Raw genomic sequence first — 16,897 nt, forward strand, 5'->3', positions numbered from 1 at the left:
TCCATGAACTCAATGTGCAGCAAGCCTCATCTTTCCTTTGTATCCCAGGACCTAGCATAGAGTCAGGCATCCCAAAAGTGTTGGTTCTATATTAATTCACTGAATAAGTAGTTCTATGTCAAATGTTAGCATCTAAGCTGGGCGTGGTGGCGCACGCCTTTAATCCCAGCACTTGGGAGGCAGAGGCAGGTGGATTTCTGAGTTCAAGGCCAATCTGGTCTACAGGAGTGAGTTCCAGGACAGCCAGGGCTACACAGAGAAACCCTGTCTCAAAAAACCAACAACAAAAAAATGTTAGCATCTTTGTACACATTGGTTCCCATTAGCTCAAAACCCACTCTTCTTCCCTTCCCTTCTTTGTTCATTTTTTTTTTAATGGGAACTATGGCAAAAGCAATCCAGAACCCAGGTTTCTGAATGGAGTGGCTTTGGCTTCAGTGCTGGTTTTGCTATTTTCTAACAATACAGCCTCATTTTGGTTTCCTCCATTGCAAATAGGACAAAATAAATCTACATTAAATTGGCTGGAGAGATGGCTCTGCAATTAATAGCACTTGCTGCTTTCCAGAGGACCCAGGCTTAGTTCCCGGCACCCATGTGGCTCACAGCCATGCACAACTCCAGTTCTGGAGGATCCAATGACTACTTCTGGCCTCTACCAGCACTGCACACATGTGGTATATAGATACACAGGAAGGCAAAAACACCCATGAACATTAAATAAAATTAGAATAGAATAGAATAGAATAGAATGTCCAGTATGTGGTAAGGATCCAGTAGGTAGCAATCATGAAAACATTTTAAAAGATCCTTCAAGAAGCAGGTTGGCTACCATCTTCTAACCACCATAGTTTTGTATGCTCCATGCTCTCTTACCATGCCTCACATTGATTATTCTCTGTTCCAAAATGCTTCTGAGTTCCTTCAGACACTAAGTATTGGGCCTAGAGTGATAACAGAACAGAGCTTTGTGTCTGTGAAGCCTTTGAGCTGGGGCACGCCTTACCCTTGTATCTCTAACATTTAGTATAGTGCCAGACATACTGTGACTAAACAGTCTACACGGACTCGTTCAGTGAATAAATGAACGGACCTACTTACATATTATTTATAGTTTCCAAGTTTTTTATTCCTGCCTGGATTTTTTAGTTAAACTATTTACATGAGTTTCAAGAGGTTCAACACTTCAGTTTTTACACCACCCCCCTTCCTAAAGCAGTAAGGGCTACAGGCAGGCACTGCTGTAGCCAGCTCTTAATTTTAGCTCTTCTCATGATGGCAGCCTTTCTGGGCTATAACAGTTGTGTCTAGATGAGATCATTCTTTCTCATTTCCTTCAGGTTCTATGACAAGGTACTTTCTTTGCACAAAGACTTGAAGATCCCTGTAGTGAATCCTCTACTTGCCTTCACTCTCATCAAACGTCTGCAGTCTGACTGGAGGAATGTGGTACATAGTCTGGAGGCCACTGAGAACATCCGAGGTAATGGTGAGGGTTGTGAAATATGGGGAAAGCTTCTAGCTCCTGATTCGGTGGTAAGCAGAGAGACTCTGTTGAGTTACAGTGAGGATTAGCAGAGCAGACAGAAACTGCCTGAGCTCCTAAGCCCTTTTAAGTCAATGGGGTTAGTCCCTTGTTAACAGGTTTATGATTTTAGCTAACAAGACACCTTCACATCTATTTCCTCACTTGATCTACACTACAATCAAGTGAAGAAGCGAACATCTACCCAGTTAGATATGTGTATTTGTGTGCTTATGTATGTGCAGAACTTCATGGCCTTCTAGTAGTTTCTGTTTCAAGTTTTTAAACTTGAAAGTTAGAATAATGTAATGTGACCTGTAAAGAAATCACTTTCTAATTCATTCTATGTTGTACTATAAGAAGTCACTTAGTTTGGACAGTTAAGAAGAAAAAGACTCGCCTCTCACTAAAGGGAAGATTATAGAGACATAGGGTCGAGCAATTTGACCAAGCTGTGCACCTTATTTCTTTTTACCTCCTCCATGCCATTGTTCCGAATGTCCTTCATTCATATAGTCAAATTAAGCATCTACTCTGGGGGGGGGGGCGGAGAGATGCCTCAGTGGTTAAGAGCATTTGCTGCTCTCCCAAGAGGACCCAATTCAGATACCAATACTTGCATCCCGACAGCTCACAAATGCCTGTAACTCCAGCTCCAGGGGATCCCATGTGCTGCTGTTGGTGCCCTCTGAGGTCACCAGCACACACACACACACACACACACACACTCCTACACATACTCACACACACACACACACATACACACACACATATACACACTCATACACGCACATGGACACACATACTCATGCATGTACATGTATACATACACATGCGTGCGCACACATGTACACACACACATGCACACACACATGCACACACACATATACACACACTAATGCATGCACATGTACACATATACATGCACACACATAAACACACACAATCTTTAACAAGCTATGTTCCTGGAGCTGAGCTTGCTGCTGAGGGCACTTTGAGCAGGTGGTCAGGTCTCACATGGAATAAATGCCCATCTCCTGTGTTTGGAGGCAGGGTCACAGTCTGTCTATTTTTACAGCTCTGAAGGATGGTTATGAGAAGGTAGAGCAAGACCTTCCAGCCTTTGAAGACCTCGAGGGAGCAGCAAGGGCCCTGATGAGGCTGCAGGATGTGTACATGCTCAACGTGAAGGGCTTGGCCCGAGGCGTCTTCCAGAGGGTCACAGGCTCATCCATCATTGACTTGTACAGTCCCAGGCAGCTCTTCTCTCTCACAGCGGATGACTGCTTCCAAGTTGGCAAGGTGACATGCAAAGAGGGTCAATTGCTCAATTCCACTTTCTTATGGATGAACTGTATCTCAACTGTCTTTATGTATTCCCTACGCTTGAGGTAATGTCAGGGTAGGTCACTAAGACTGCATAATCAAAATAAGAGAAGCAAAGTCGAACCCCATCTTTTAGCTTCCCATGCTCTAGCCATGGGGATGTGAGGTCATCATATACTTAGGGCACGTGAGAATGAATAGCTTTTCTTTCCTTTCCAACAGGGTATTGTGTGTCCCAGAATGGTGTTAAACTTGCCAGGTCTTCCTGCCTCTACCTCTCCAGTGCTGGGATTACACCATGTCCAGGTTCTGCAAACCAAACCCAGGGTCTCATGTGTGCTAGCCAAGCCCTTGAGCAACTGAGCTACATCTTTCACACACAAAATGGTTCAATTATACACGCCAGGCTGATAGACATGAACTAGGCAAAAAAAAATCATCATTTTTTCAAAACTCTAACTATAAACCCTACAGTGTAGGAGCCATGGGTAGAAAGTGGAGGGAAGGGTGAAGAGAGGTTCCAGATGGTGATGTGAAGGTAAGATCACAGAAAGGGCCTACTGAGATGCTCTGGAATCCTTTGTCATGTTCCCTAAGTACTTAGAAATACTCAGTTAAGTTAGTGTAAAACAACCAAGGCTGTGCACCTTGATGTTACTTGAGGAAATAGACCTCAGAATCTCCGCTCGGTGTATTTAGCTGATTTTGCTCACACTGAGTTGTTTTATAATATACTCTTTACCTGTCTTACCTTCAAAGGCATGCAGTATTTTTTTTTTCCTTTAGAAGATGCTTACTGCAGGAAAGTGTTACTGTTTTTTTTTCCTGCCTAAACCCACCCAGTGTTCATTTACCCATCAAACAATGTGCTTCATGGGTCCTAGCTCCAGGCTTGGGGAATCAGTCTCCCAGATCTACACAGGGTAAGGCTCTCTGCTTACTGCTTCTCTCTCTGCAGTCCTGAGCCGAACAAAGTCCTGTCATGCACATGGCTAGTTCAAGTAGTTGGGTGCACAGTACTAGTAAATGCTCATTAATGGAGCCTCTTGGCCATGTATTGAAAACCATAATTCATATACTGAAAATTTAGTAAGCTAACTTCTTGAAAGTCTTGCTGCAAATCTTTATTTATCTGAAAGATAATGCATTTCAAATTTATCTGTATTTATTTGAAATATAATGCACTTCAAATTAAAGGTGGTACCTAGGACAACATCAAAAACAGTCTCATCTGTCTGTCTGTCTGTCTGTCATATATGTATGTGCAGTAATATCTATAAATGAAGTGAAATTCATTTTCAAATTTGGCTATATTTAATTACACGTTTTTCCTTCCTCCTACCACCTCACTGCTGCTCAGGCCAGCAGTGTCCTCTCCATGCAGGACGTTATCTCCTGGGATTGGCTTCCTCACTCTGCAGTTTATACTATAATGTATTTCTGTTGTCATATGCATTAATAGTTCTTTTTTTAAAGATTTATTTATTATTTATTTATTGTAAGTACACTGTAGTTGTCTTCAGATGCAGCAGAAGAGGGCATCAGATCTCATTATGGGTGGTTGTGAGCCACCATGTGGTTGATGGGATTTGAACTCATGACCTTTAGAAGAGCAATCAGTGCTCTTATCCACTGAGCCATCTCACCAGCCCCCAATAGTTCATTTCTTAAAGACATTTTATTTTATGTGTATGAGTGTCTTGCTCACATGTATGTCTGTGCACCATGTGCATACCTAGTGCCTTCAGAGATCAGAAGATGGTGTCAGATCCCCTGGAACTGGAGTTATGGACACTTGAGAGTCTCCATATAAGTAATGGGAATCCAACCCAGATTCTCTGTGAGAGCAGCCAGTGCTCTTAACTGCTGAGCCATCTTTTCAACCCAGTAATTCATTTTTATTGATCTATTATATGAATATACCACAAATGGTTTATTCTCTTGTTGATATATGCTCAGAGTGCCTGCTGATTAGCATTCTTACTGCATCCTGTGGCTGTTTGTGTCCATTTTTCTTTCTGTCTCATTCTGTAGTCCAGGCTGGCCTCTGCCTCCCACATCCTACACAATGTAAGCATCTGCTAATGTGCTTGCTGCTTAAGTTTTCAGCTAAATTCCTGTTTCTATCACCTGGCATTTAACACCTTTTTCTTTGGAAACATGTAAGTGTTTAGTATATTTTGTTTAAAATATCTAAATATTTGTGCTTGAAAGAATTTCAGTTATGCCAATCTCCCATGTTGTGAGGACTTGAAATTCCCCATGAAAATATCAGATAAATGATTAGGACTGGGGTATAGTTCCCTAGCATGCATAAAATGCTTGGTTCAACCTCCAACATCACTTACATACACATAAAACACATACATACATACCACATACATACATACTGCATATATCATATATATACTACATACACATCACACATATACATATATACTACATACACATCACCACATACATACACTTACCCTAACATACATACACACCACATATATACCACATGTATACATTTATAAACTATATACACACACCACATACATACACTTTCCCTAACATACATATATACCACATACATACCACATGTATACATATATATATATACTACACATACACACACCACACATACACATACCACACATACCACATACGTATACCACACATACCACAGTACACATATACATTCTACACACATATACCACAAACATAGAGACATACCACACACATACGCTGCCCCCCATGTATATACACACTACACACCATATACACATTCCATACACACACATATATACTATACACACCATATATATATACTGCACATATGTATATATACACACAACATACACAGTTAATTTAACTGGAAAAGTTTGTGTTATTATCAACATCATTATTAACATTATTATTATTCAGTTCAACCTTTTTTACAAATTAGAAATGGGTAGAGAACAAGCAAAACAATACAGACAGCTACCGGCTGGCCTGAGTTGGAAGCTGCTCCATTATTCTGGCTGCAGAGCAGCAGCATCTCTAGATCCTGCCATGACTGGCAGTTACACCTCAGTGAAGTCATTTGGTCAGTCTTCCAGCTTGGTGACTTTATAATTCCATGTTGCTTCAGCATTGACCTCCAGGACTTTCTCCTCAAAGGTCTGGCATTCTACTTAGCTGTAAGCCGGTAGGAGACAGGAGCTGTCTGCTCCATGCTGCCATGCTTCCTGGCATTCCAGCGTGTGATGAGAACTGACCTGCTCAGTTACCACGGCATTCCCACTGTCTGCCACCATGACAGTGTTCACTGGGTTGTGTTGGTCACAAGCCTTCATTGACTCAGTACTTTAAGGATAAGAAGCACCACGTACGTGATCATCAGAAAGTACTGACTAAATTAAATGTATCTCAATCTCACAGAGCTACCACAATGCCCTTCTAAGGACACAGCCGTGCATGCAGAAGGCCAGGGGCATACCCTTTGTGCTCACTTTTCTGCCTCCTTTATGCTAGACCCCAGGGGATTCTGTGAGCAGAATGATAACTTTGCCATTCTCTCATCTTAAAGGGCCCTTCCTCACAACCCTGCTCACCGAAATCCTTTTCCTTCTTTGAGAAAGGTCGGCTCAGATGCCACTCTGTAAGCCTGCTGAGACCTGAAGTCTCTTTCCTTCTCCATGCCTTCATGCATTATGCATTTGTGTTAAAGCCCCGGCACCATTCTGCCCCCTCCTGCACATACTTGAGTTCATCTCTCTTTCTCATCTCCTAGAACATAAACTCTTCCAATGCAGAATGCTGCCTTCTTCCAATAAGCCTCATACTCTTGTTATCTAACACATTGTTAGATATCTAAACATTGTTAGATAATAGATACCAAAGTGAATAAAAATGAATTTGAGAGTAGTTAGCCTTCTGGGATTCAAGCACCTCTTACTCTGCATATTCAGATCATTTCCTTGTCTGTCTGTGAACTGAATCAGTAGCTGTGGCTTGTGTTCCCCGCAGGTGGCCTATGACATGGGGGATTACTACCATGCCATTCCGTGGCTGGAGGAAGCTGTCAGTCTCTTCCGAAGATCTTATGGAGAGTGGAAGACAGAGGATGAAGCCAGTCTGGAAGACGCCCTGGACTATTTGGCCTTTTCCTGTTTCCAGGTATGAAAGCGATGAAGTTCATGTTCAGCACAGTGAGTACAATGTTCTATATCACTTTCTGATTCCCTTAATCGTCCTGGGATGTATGGGGACCGAGTGTAAGGCTGTTGTTTTATTATCACCACAGATTGAACGTAAGTAAATCAAGCTTCCAAAAATTCTTAACCTTCCAGGATACTCACAGAGGTGGGCTCAGAACCCACATCTGAATCTAAGTCTAGAGTGGTAACCAACTTGTGGACTACTTCGCAATCTTCACATGTCTTGTCATAGTCTCTCTTTTACCTGCTAGTGCAGCAGCCACACAGGTGTTTGATGGGACCACAGTCAATGCAGGGCACTCATTGTAGTCTCAGCAAGTCATGATTCTTCACTGCTGACATAGCATAATATTGCTATGAAGGAAGAAGGTGTGTTATCCTCTCCCACCTGACACTGAATCCAGCTGAAATGTGGCCATTGTTGGCTGCAGTGGTGACATCTTTATTCCATTCTACCAACCTGGGGCCCCCCTGCCTCTCTCTTCTTTCCTAGGTACTGTTGATCTCCTGCCTGCTACATCACACATAGACATCTCTTGCCCAGAATACTGCAGCTTCCATTTTTCCATATGACTAGCCTCATTTTTCACCAATTGTACAGTCCTTGAGATTAGGCTGGGGGCTGGGGGGGCACCATCTGGCAGGTCCCATGAAGTTTCCAAAGTTAATGATCCAGGCTGTTCCCTGTTGTTGTTTTTTGGAGGATTCTGGGAGTTGAGCCTGGGGGTGTGGTAGGCAAGGGCTCTACCACAGAACTACACCCCAGCCCCATGCATACATTTTCTCTCTGTCTGCCTGAGAAAAGAGGGAGTCTGTGTATGATCCAAAACCTTGGTGAGAAGACAGGTTTATCCTCAGAGCAGCGGGCAGTCTGCTCTCTCCACGGTCCTTCTTGGTGCATGGATCTTAGCTGTGTGCTCCTCCTACCTCTCCTGGGCAGTTGCTATGCATTAAAACGATTGGCTGTGAGGTAGCAGAGGACATGGAGCGGTTGAGCTTTAGTAGAAGAAGAAAACAGAGAACCAGCATAAAGAGAATCAGAATGAGCCGACTAACACACTCCACTCCCAAGATGGGATTACAAATACAGTGCCCAGTGATTAGTTTTGTTTATTTCCTTGCAAATCTGGCGACAGGCTTCTCCTTCCTTCTCCTCTCCTCTCCATGTCACATTCAATTTGTCTGGTGAAATTTTATCCATCAGACAGGCTCAGCTCAAGTGTCACCAACTTTATGAGGTCACTTGTACCTCCCCTCGCCCCGCAGCTTGCCCTGTGGATGCTCACATCATGTTCTATCCTACTTGAAATTTGCAAAAGTAACAAAACACAGAAGACTCATCTTTAAATGATTCATGCCCCCACCCGCCCCCCCTCGTTTCTACATCTGGTCGATGACCCTTCACTTTGGACTTTTGACTACCATATGATATATTTTTAATTAAAAAAATGTGGTAACAATTAAATCAGTTGTTAAACCATAGACCGTGGAATCACACAGACAAAGTTGAAATTCTGTGAAAATTTGAGCCACAGACTTAATCTGCCTGAGCCTCAGTTTCCTTACCCGTAGAGATCAGAGAAGACTAAGAAACGGGCGCTTATTTTAAAAGCTATGATTTTACATTAGCATCTGGCAAGTACAGAATACTTTTAGGTTATTGAACCATTCCTCTGTTAAGTATAGAACAGAATCATTCACAGTAATAAAGAAGGAGAACAATCTGTAATTCCAACAGCAGTGGAATGTTCACTATCAGTAATGTTGTTTCTGGGTACAATAGAATGCAGCCATTACAGTGATTTCTATGACGGCTGTGCTGTGATAAAAAATATCCCTGGTGCAAAATTACAAGGAAACAATAACAACAGAAAAAAAATAGGATCGTAGCTACATAAAAAATGCATATAGTCAAAAGCACCTGAATGGCTGGGCTTCGGTGGAGTGATTTTTTTTATCTCATTCTTCATATATTTTATAGTATGATTAGTATTGCTTTTATCACTAAAATGAAACATTAGTATGCTAAAACTTCAAGGAATTCCATTTCTGTACATTCTGGTCAGCTAGTTATTCTGCAGCGCTCAGAGGCAGGCGGAAACCTGCTGTGTGGGATTCTCTTCCTCAGCCTTACATCCTTTTGCCATGAGGAGGCCAAGGCTGGGTGGCTGCAGATGGCTAATTCCTACACATCAGGCAATGTTTGTTTTAGTTTTTCTTTTGCTTCCTTCCCACTAACTGTCTAGACTCTAGGAGTTACTAAGCCTGGAGAATAAGGAAAAACTGTACTTTCGCTAAAATATTTCTCTATATATCTCCTCCTCCTTCTCTTCCTCCTCTTCCTGTTCTCCCTGCCCCCCTTTTTCTTTTGTTGGTACTGTGGCTTAAACTCAGGGCACATACCAGGAGAGTAGATCACCACGGAGCTATGCACCAAGCCTAATCAAGCTTATCCCAATTTCTGTTTCTACCATTGCTAGGAAGTGTATGCCGCCTTTCCGTCCAGCGGAAATAAGGAGGCAAACACTGCTTGGAGCCCTTCTCCAAGCAGGTTTTATTCAGGAACCTTCATTTTTACTTCTTATTTATCTCTCTAATCTCTTCAGTAGTAGTCTCTCTAGTAGTATCTAGTAGTCTCTCTATCAGCCTCCCGAGTAGCTGGGACTACAGGCGTGTGCCACCACCGCCTGGCTCATAATAATCCTCTCACTCTAACCTCCAGTCTTCGCAGGTTAAATACTTTTCCTGGTCCCAATCAGCATCAGCTACGTGGCAAAGCACAATAGGCTGCGGGAAATTCATACCAGCTTGCGTCACAAACGGGAGGCACCCAGCTTCTCCAACTAATGGCTTGATTATCAATGCTCTCTGCTCTGGCCAGAGACCAGGTGTTCAGTATATATGTATAGGGTGGCAGCTGCAGCTCCCCACAGTAAGGGTGGTAATAATGTATTTGTTAACAAGGAGACTTGATTTGTCACAGGGCTGCTAAAATGAAAAACAAAAACAAAACCAACCAAACAATAATAAAAACAAAAAAAAATCCTCTGCATTCATGTCTTTTTCAATGAACTTCATTATCTATTACGGTAATTATATTTTTATACTTTTAAAGACTCTTAAGTGATTTAATTAGAGAAAATATTATTTCAGCTGACATTTTCTTTCTTTTTTTTTTTCAATAAGGTAGGAAATGTCTCATGTGCCCTCAACCTCTCCCGAGAGTTCCTTGTCTACAGTAAGTGACACTAAGAGGTGACCCATTTTGCCTCCACTCCTAACCTGTAATTCTTGTGAAGTACAGTTTGAATGTGTATGTGGGTGTGCATGTGTATGTGGGTGTGCATGTGTATGTGTGTGTGTGCATGTGTGTGTATGTGTATACATATATGTATGTGCATACATGTGTGTATATGCATGCATGTGTGTATGTGCATGCATGTGTGTATGTGCGTGCATGGGTGTGCGTGCATGTAGCAGTGCACATACCTGTGCTTATGCATGCCTGAGAAAGGTACGGGTGTCTTCCTTTATTGATACCTTATTTTTTATCTTTACCTTATGAGTAATTCTGTGTGTATGAGTACTTTCTCTGTCTGTATGTTTGTGCGCCACTATGTGCCTGGTGCCTGGGGAAGTCAGAAGACAGCAGACTCTCTGGGACTGCAGTTACAGACAGTTGGGAGCTGCTATGGAGGTGCTGGGAATTGAACCTAGATCCTCCAAAAGAGCAGTCAGCTCTCTTAACCACTGAGCCATCTCTCCAGTCCCTCCACCTTATTTTTAAAGACAGTCTTTCACTGAACTTGAAGCTCACTGTTTTGTCCAAGTGGTTTGGCTAGCAAGCTTCTGAGCTCCAACCGTCTGCCTGTCTTCACCCCCAAAAAAGCTGGGATTTCAAGCGCGATAGCCATGTCCAGCCATGTCCAGCCATGTATGGGGTGCTAGGGATTTGGGCTCGGGCCCCTTCGTGTTAACAGCAAGTGCTCTGTGACCTACCTCCCCAGGGCAGATTACTGAAAGGGGGAAATTCATGAGTTAGTTGGGAAAATGGTTAAAAGATGTCAACCTGCCTCTTCCCGACTTGTTCTTTCAATGAGAACAAGTCCAGGCTGAGAGCCAGTTTCTGCAGAGGCAGTTTGAAGACCCAGGTTTTGGAAGGAAACCCAGGAATGAATCAAATCAATGTGCACTGTGTAGGTGAGAAGGGAGTGACTCAGAGGGCCATTCACGTCTTTGACTGTTTACTGAGAGCTATCAGTTCTTGCTCAAAACCAGAGCTCACTTGGCTATGCAGGCATCCTGCCCAGGTCCAGCTTCAGCCCCTTCAGGGAATGCCTTATGTCAACAGCAAAAGGAGGAGATGCTGTATCTCAGCTTCAAGATTTTTGCTTAAAATTTTGGTGGTAGATGGCTTCCTAGATTTTCCTTTAAGTATTTACCTACTAAAGTAAGATGCAAAATCACTAACAGACACCAAGTGTTTGAGGACTCCTTGACATTTTATTTTGTTTTACGTGTATGGGTGTTTTGCCTGTGTGTATGTCTGTTCATTATGCATATGCCTGGTGCCCATGGAGACCATGGAGAAGAGGGTGTCAGGTCATCTGGAACTTGAATTACAGATGGTTGTGAGCCACCATGTAGGTGTTGGTAGCTGAAGCCACATGTAAGAGCTGCCAGTGCTTGTAACCACTGAGCCATCTCTCCAGCCCCTGGAATACTTTTAGATTGCAATTATTGATAACTTTTACATGAATTCACCTCGTGTGTTCTGCCCTTCACATCTGTCTCTGGATTCTGTACCCATGGATTCAACCAACTTTGTATTTAAAACAAAACAAAACAGTGTTGTTGGTAAAGAATAGGTGTAGCCTTTCCTCTTGTCATGTTCCGCGAGCACTGCAGTGTAATTACCATTTCCTAACTTGTATATATAGCATTCATGCTGTGTCCAGTATTATAAATGAACCAGAGGTGATTGGAAGCATGTTGGTGGATGTGCATAAGCTGTCTACAAATGCTATACTATTTTATAAACCCACTTGAGCTTCTGTGGATTTTGGTATCTAGAGAGAACCTGGACTCAATCCACTGTGGACACAGAGAGAAGGTTTCAACAGTATTCATTTTTGATACCTTGACAAAGAATGGGATGTGGTGGTCTACAAACACACGAGTAATTAGTAGGATAAGGAAAATTAAGGTGCTGGGGTGGTAGCTCTTCTTAAAGCACTCACCTCTCAAGAGTGAGGACCAGAGTTCAGATCAACAGAAACCCACATAACATGTGGGGTGGGTGTGGTGGCCTACCTGTAGATCCAGCCTTCAAAGGCAAAGGATGAAACAAGACCTCCAGAAGATGTTCACAAAGTAGTAAAACTAGCCACATTCAACAGCTCTGGCTTCAACTAAGAGATCCTTCACAGTGAGTGAGGTGGAAGAGCAGTGGAGGATGACTTTCGACAACAACCTTAGCCTGCGCATGCATGTGCACCCTTCCATGTACCTTCACAAATGTGCAAGAACATGCAGACACACACAAGCACAGGAAAAAAAACCATAAGAATCTAAAGTCAACCTTTTTTATTTCTTTGTGCTTGATCAGTTAAAATCTCCATCTCTTAATGAACCAAGTTGTGTGCTACCATTGGGGGTAAATAGGGCATGGCTACTGAAGGCCTTGCTTCCATTTCTGGCTTTGTAGTATATCCACTGGTGTTTGGAGTCATCATTTCCATTCTCTAAAGCTTCATTTCTGGTTTTATTAGAAAGGAGTAATCACATATGCCCACCCCTTCCTTCTTCAATAGGAGTGGTACCTTAAAAGCACAGTGCATGGCCAGGCAGTGGTGGTACACGCCTTTAATCCCAGAACTTGGGAGGCAGAGGCAGGTGGATTTATAATTCAAGGCCATCCTGGTCTACAGAGTGAGTTCCAGGACAGCCAGGGCTACACAGAGAAACCCTGTCTCAAAAAAAAAAAAAAAAAGAAAAAGAAAAAAAAAAAAAGAAAAAAGCACAGTGTGTGCTTCAGTTCTCTGACTGTGGTAAGATAAAGTCTAGCTCCCTTTGGACCCATACTGTTCTGCTCTGTGTAGGCCAGTAGGAATTTTTAATATTTCTTTTAGTTTTTAATTATGTGTACATGTTAGAATCTGTGTGTGAGAATGTACATGCGTGAGTGTAGGGGCCAGAGGATTCCAGAAGGGAGCCTCAGATGCCCTGGAGCTAGAGTTCCAGTGCGCTGCCTGCTATGGGCACTGGGCACTGAACTGTGGTCCTCTGAAAGGGCAGGAAGCACTCTTAGCCATGAAGCCATCTCTTCAACCCTCTAGTAGAAATTCTGAAGGATCATTCCAGAGCAGCAGTTCTCAGCCTGTGGGCCCAACATGAGGGTGCATTAAAGGGCCAGCATTAAGAAGGCTGAGAACTGCTGTTCCAGAGGACCTATAGAGCTGAGAATGAATAAGCTTCATGTTCTACAGAGAACCAGGAGGTGGGGAGAGCGCCCTGTGGGTAAGAGCACTGGATACACAAGCATGGGATTCTGAGTTTGGATCCTTGGCAGCCACGGAAAAGCTGGGCATGATCCACCCCCTACACACACACACACACACACACACACACACACACACACACACACACTCTCACACACACACTCACACTCACATACTCACACACACCTGTGGACACACACACACACTCACACACTCACACACTCACACACACCTGTGGACACACACACACAGAGTGGGGCTTGGAAAGGGAAGATGCAGGGACAGGCGGCTTTCTGGGGCCTGCAGGTCAGACAGCCTAGATGAAAAACAAGGAATTTCAGGTTCCATGAGAGACCATGTGTCAAAGGAATAAAGTGGACAGCAACTGAGGAAGGCACCCAGCATCCCCTCTCTGGCCTCCAAAAGCACACACATGGGCTCACCCCTGCCATACACACATATGCTCACAGGAATGTAACGTATAAGGACAGCAGGTTGGGCCTGTACTTTGGTGATGGCTGAGCTCCCTTCTTCTCTTACTTGCCATGTTCTCTTCCAGGTAGTTATTGGACTCTCTGCTGGGGGAGTTCAGCCCAGTATCTGGCATAGAACATGTTTTGAACATCTCTGAAGGGGACTGTTACTGAGTGGATGGATGAATGGTGAAGGTTCTTTTCTAACATAAAAGTGACCATAATGTTAGCAGCCATCCCTCAGGTCCAGCAGGCCCAGGCCAGTCACTTTTAAAGTCAGATGCTCTTTCAGGAGGAAGGGTACTGACATGAGATGTAATTTAAAGTGTGAAAGTGTCAGTATTTTTGTTTGTTTGTTTTGGAGTTGTTTGTTGTTGTTGTTATGAGACCAGGTCTCACAGTGTAGCTCGGGCTGGCCCAGAACTCACGGAGGTCTTCCTGCCTCTGCCTCCTAGGAGCTGCAGTCAAGGGCATGTGCCCAGCACAGCCAGCTGCAGGAAGTCTTGAGAGTTCTTTCTGAGGCCAGTGTTTGTTCATCTGTGTTATTTCCTGTTTGGTGTTCCCCCAGGCCCAGACAATAAGAGGATGGCCAGGAATGTGTTGAAATATGAAAGGCTCTTGGCCAAGAATGGTCACCAGATGGCTGCTGAGACTGCAATTCAGAGGCCCAACGTACCTCACCTGCAGACCAGGGACACCTACGAGGGTCTGTGCCAGACCCTGGGCTCCCAGGTGGGATTCCTCAGGGAGAGAGAAAGGGGAGGACTGACTAGAGTCGGGATAACTTGAAGGAAAATCTGGTGCCTTAATGGTGATATAGGTTACCAAACAGCACCCAAATGGCTCCATCTTCTAAGAGTCCTAAATTCCAGATTTTAATACCAGGGCTCCCTTGACCCTTCTCTTCTTACATCAACTCTAATCTTTCCTTCCAGCCAACACACTACCAAATCCCCAGCCTCTACTGCTCCTACGAGACCAATTCCAGCCCCTACCTACTGCTCCAGCCCGCCCGCAAGGAGGTCATCCACCTGAGACCCCTCGTAACTCTCTACCATGACTTTGTCAGTGACGAGGAAGCTCAGAAAATCCGAGAGCTTGCTGAACCGTGGGTGAGCATCCCCAAATACCCTCTGGGTCTCCCTCATGCCTGGATAAAAGACAGCTGGCATAGCAAGACCCTTCCTTAGTCCAGGGGTTCAAAATGCCAACCACTCTGTAAGACGAGCATGGCAGTACTTGCCTCTAGTGGGAAAGGATTGAGATAAGGTGCCGAGGAATCTAGGAGATGCTCATATTGTGCTGGAAATGTCTTCTTAGGGATATGGAATACGTAGCTTAGACAGTTGCTAAAATACAGCCAGAAGTGTGCTTGAGATGCAGGGGTACCATTGCATATATCAAAGTGATATCAGGAAACACAAAGGAGACTTCCCAAAACATCAACTTTTCCTTAAAATTAATATAAGAAAAGAATTTGACAGCAACAGGAGTGAAACACTAGTACATATCTGCAGACAGAGTAGGTTATCGGATTCAACTTCATGACTCTGTTAAAAAGGAAACTGAGGCCCAGGAAGGGGAACTGATTTAAGATAAATGTGCACCAGAGTCAGGCCTGGAGCTGAGAGTGTGCTGGTTGTCACTCTGTTGATTTTCCTATTAGGAAGCTTAGGCTAAGTTACAATTGGTAGCAAGTGGCCCCTGAACCTTGGAGACAGCAACAGTTTACCACATTACGTGTTTGTGTTGGGTTGGCTGACGCTCTGGAACCCAGCCTGGCAGAGTAGCCTCTGTTGGGGTCTCATGGAAGAAGGAATAAGACAGAAGTGGCAAAGGTGGACTGGCTTTCAAAGCTTCTATTTGGAAGTGAAAACATCACTAAATATCTGCATCTCAAGTATTTACATTATGATTCATAACAGTAGCAGGATTACATTTATGAAATAGCAATGAAAATAATTTTATAGCTGGGGGTCACCGCAACATGAGGAGCTGTAGTAAAGGGTGGCTGCATTAGGGAACCAGTGGTGTAAGGGAAAGACAGTGCTGGAATCAAATGTGCTGTGTGACCTAAGAGCAAGGTGGGTGGGAGGGGAGCTCTGCGGGGCAGAGGAAGGAGAGGGTTTTACACTGAGAGTAAAGGCCAGGGAGTTCTGGGAAGGCAAAGCCACACATTGCAAGGGCCTGATGGGTGACGTGTTCAGAGAACAGACAGAAGCTTGGTGGCTGTAGTGCACAAAGGACAGGGCAGAAGATGACCACCGACGGGGCACCACAATGAGAGACCACTAATAAAGGCCACAGTTAAGAGTTTGGGCTTTATCCCATAGGCCATGGAGGAACTGGGGCCAAGCTACTAAACAGAAGGGGGCCATGACTGGGCCTGTGATTTTAAGAAAAACTCTGAGAGCAGATTGAGAGAGAGTCTGGGTTGGATTGAGAACAGCGACTATGCAGAAGGTCCTCCAGGCTGGTCTACGTCTGTTCTGTTTGTTTTGTTTTGTTTTGTCTTTTGAGATGATTAGCTTGGGTGGGGATGGTAACTATGCATTGCCAGTGGCATCAGCTTCTCAGGGAGCCAGAAGCAGCATCAGGCCAGCAGCAGCCTTTTCCTTAGAACCGCTCTGTTGCCATGGTGATGACCATCCAGAGATGCTCACTGAATCCTTCACAGCATGGTCATCTATTCGGCTGGCCGCACAGACCTTGCTGCTCTCCCATCCCCGGCAACCTCTCACTGGGGTTGTTGATGCCTGCCTGGCCTGTGATTATTCCAGGAATAAGCCGAGGACTTGGGCGGGGGGGATGGTGCCCATGGTATCCGAGCCTCCATGGCTCTCTTCCTCCTCCTCACTGTTCTCTCCTGAGACCTCCTCCCTTCAG

The 16,897-nt window shown here is 44.1% G+C and overlaps 1 protein-coding gene across 1 annotated transcript in view; it reads left to right on the forward strand.

Annotated features, from left to right (window-relative positions):
* Window positions 1–1,296: 1,296 nt before the first annotated feature.
* Window positions 1,297–16,897, forward strand: part of P4ha3 (prolyl 4-hydroxylase subunit alpha 3) — a 27,152-nt gene continuing 11,551 nt past the window's right edge. Inside the window, exons 1-6 of the mRNA XM_031387525.1 lie at window positions 1,297–1,483; window positions 2,604–2,827; window positions 6,848–6,997; window positions 10,225–10,276; window positions 14,580–14,743; window positions 14,947–15,123. Coding sequence (XP_031243385.1) covers window positions 1,312–1,483; window positions 2,604–2,827; window positions 6,848–6,997; window positions 10,225–10,276; window positions 14,580–14,743; window positions 14,947–15,123 — 939 coding nt within the window. The 5' untranslated portion in view covers window positions 1,297–1,311. The remainder of the gene's footprint in view (window positions 1,484–2,603; window positions 2,828–6,847; window positions 6,998–10,224; window positions 10,277–14,579; window positions 14,744–14,946; window positions 15,124–16,897) is intronic.

Source organism: Mastomys coucha, unplaced genomic scaffold (assembly GCF_008632895.1).
Source record: "Mastomys coucha isolate ucsf_1 unplaced genomic scaffold, UCSF_Mcou_1 pScaffold21, whole genome shotgun sequence".
In the NCBI taxonomy this organism is placed as follows: domain Eukaryota; kingdom Metazoa; phylum Chordata; class Mammalia; order Rodentia; family Muridae; genus Mastomys; species Mastomys coucha.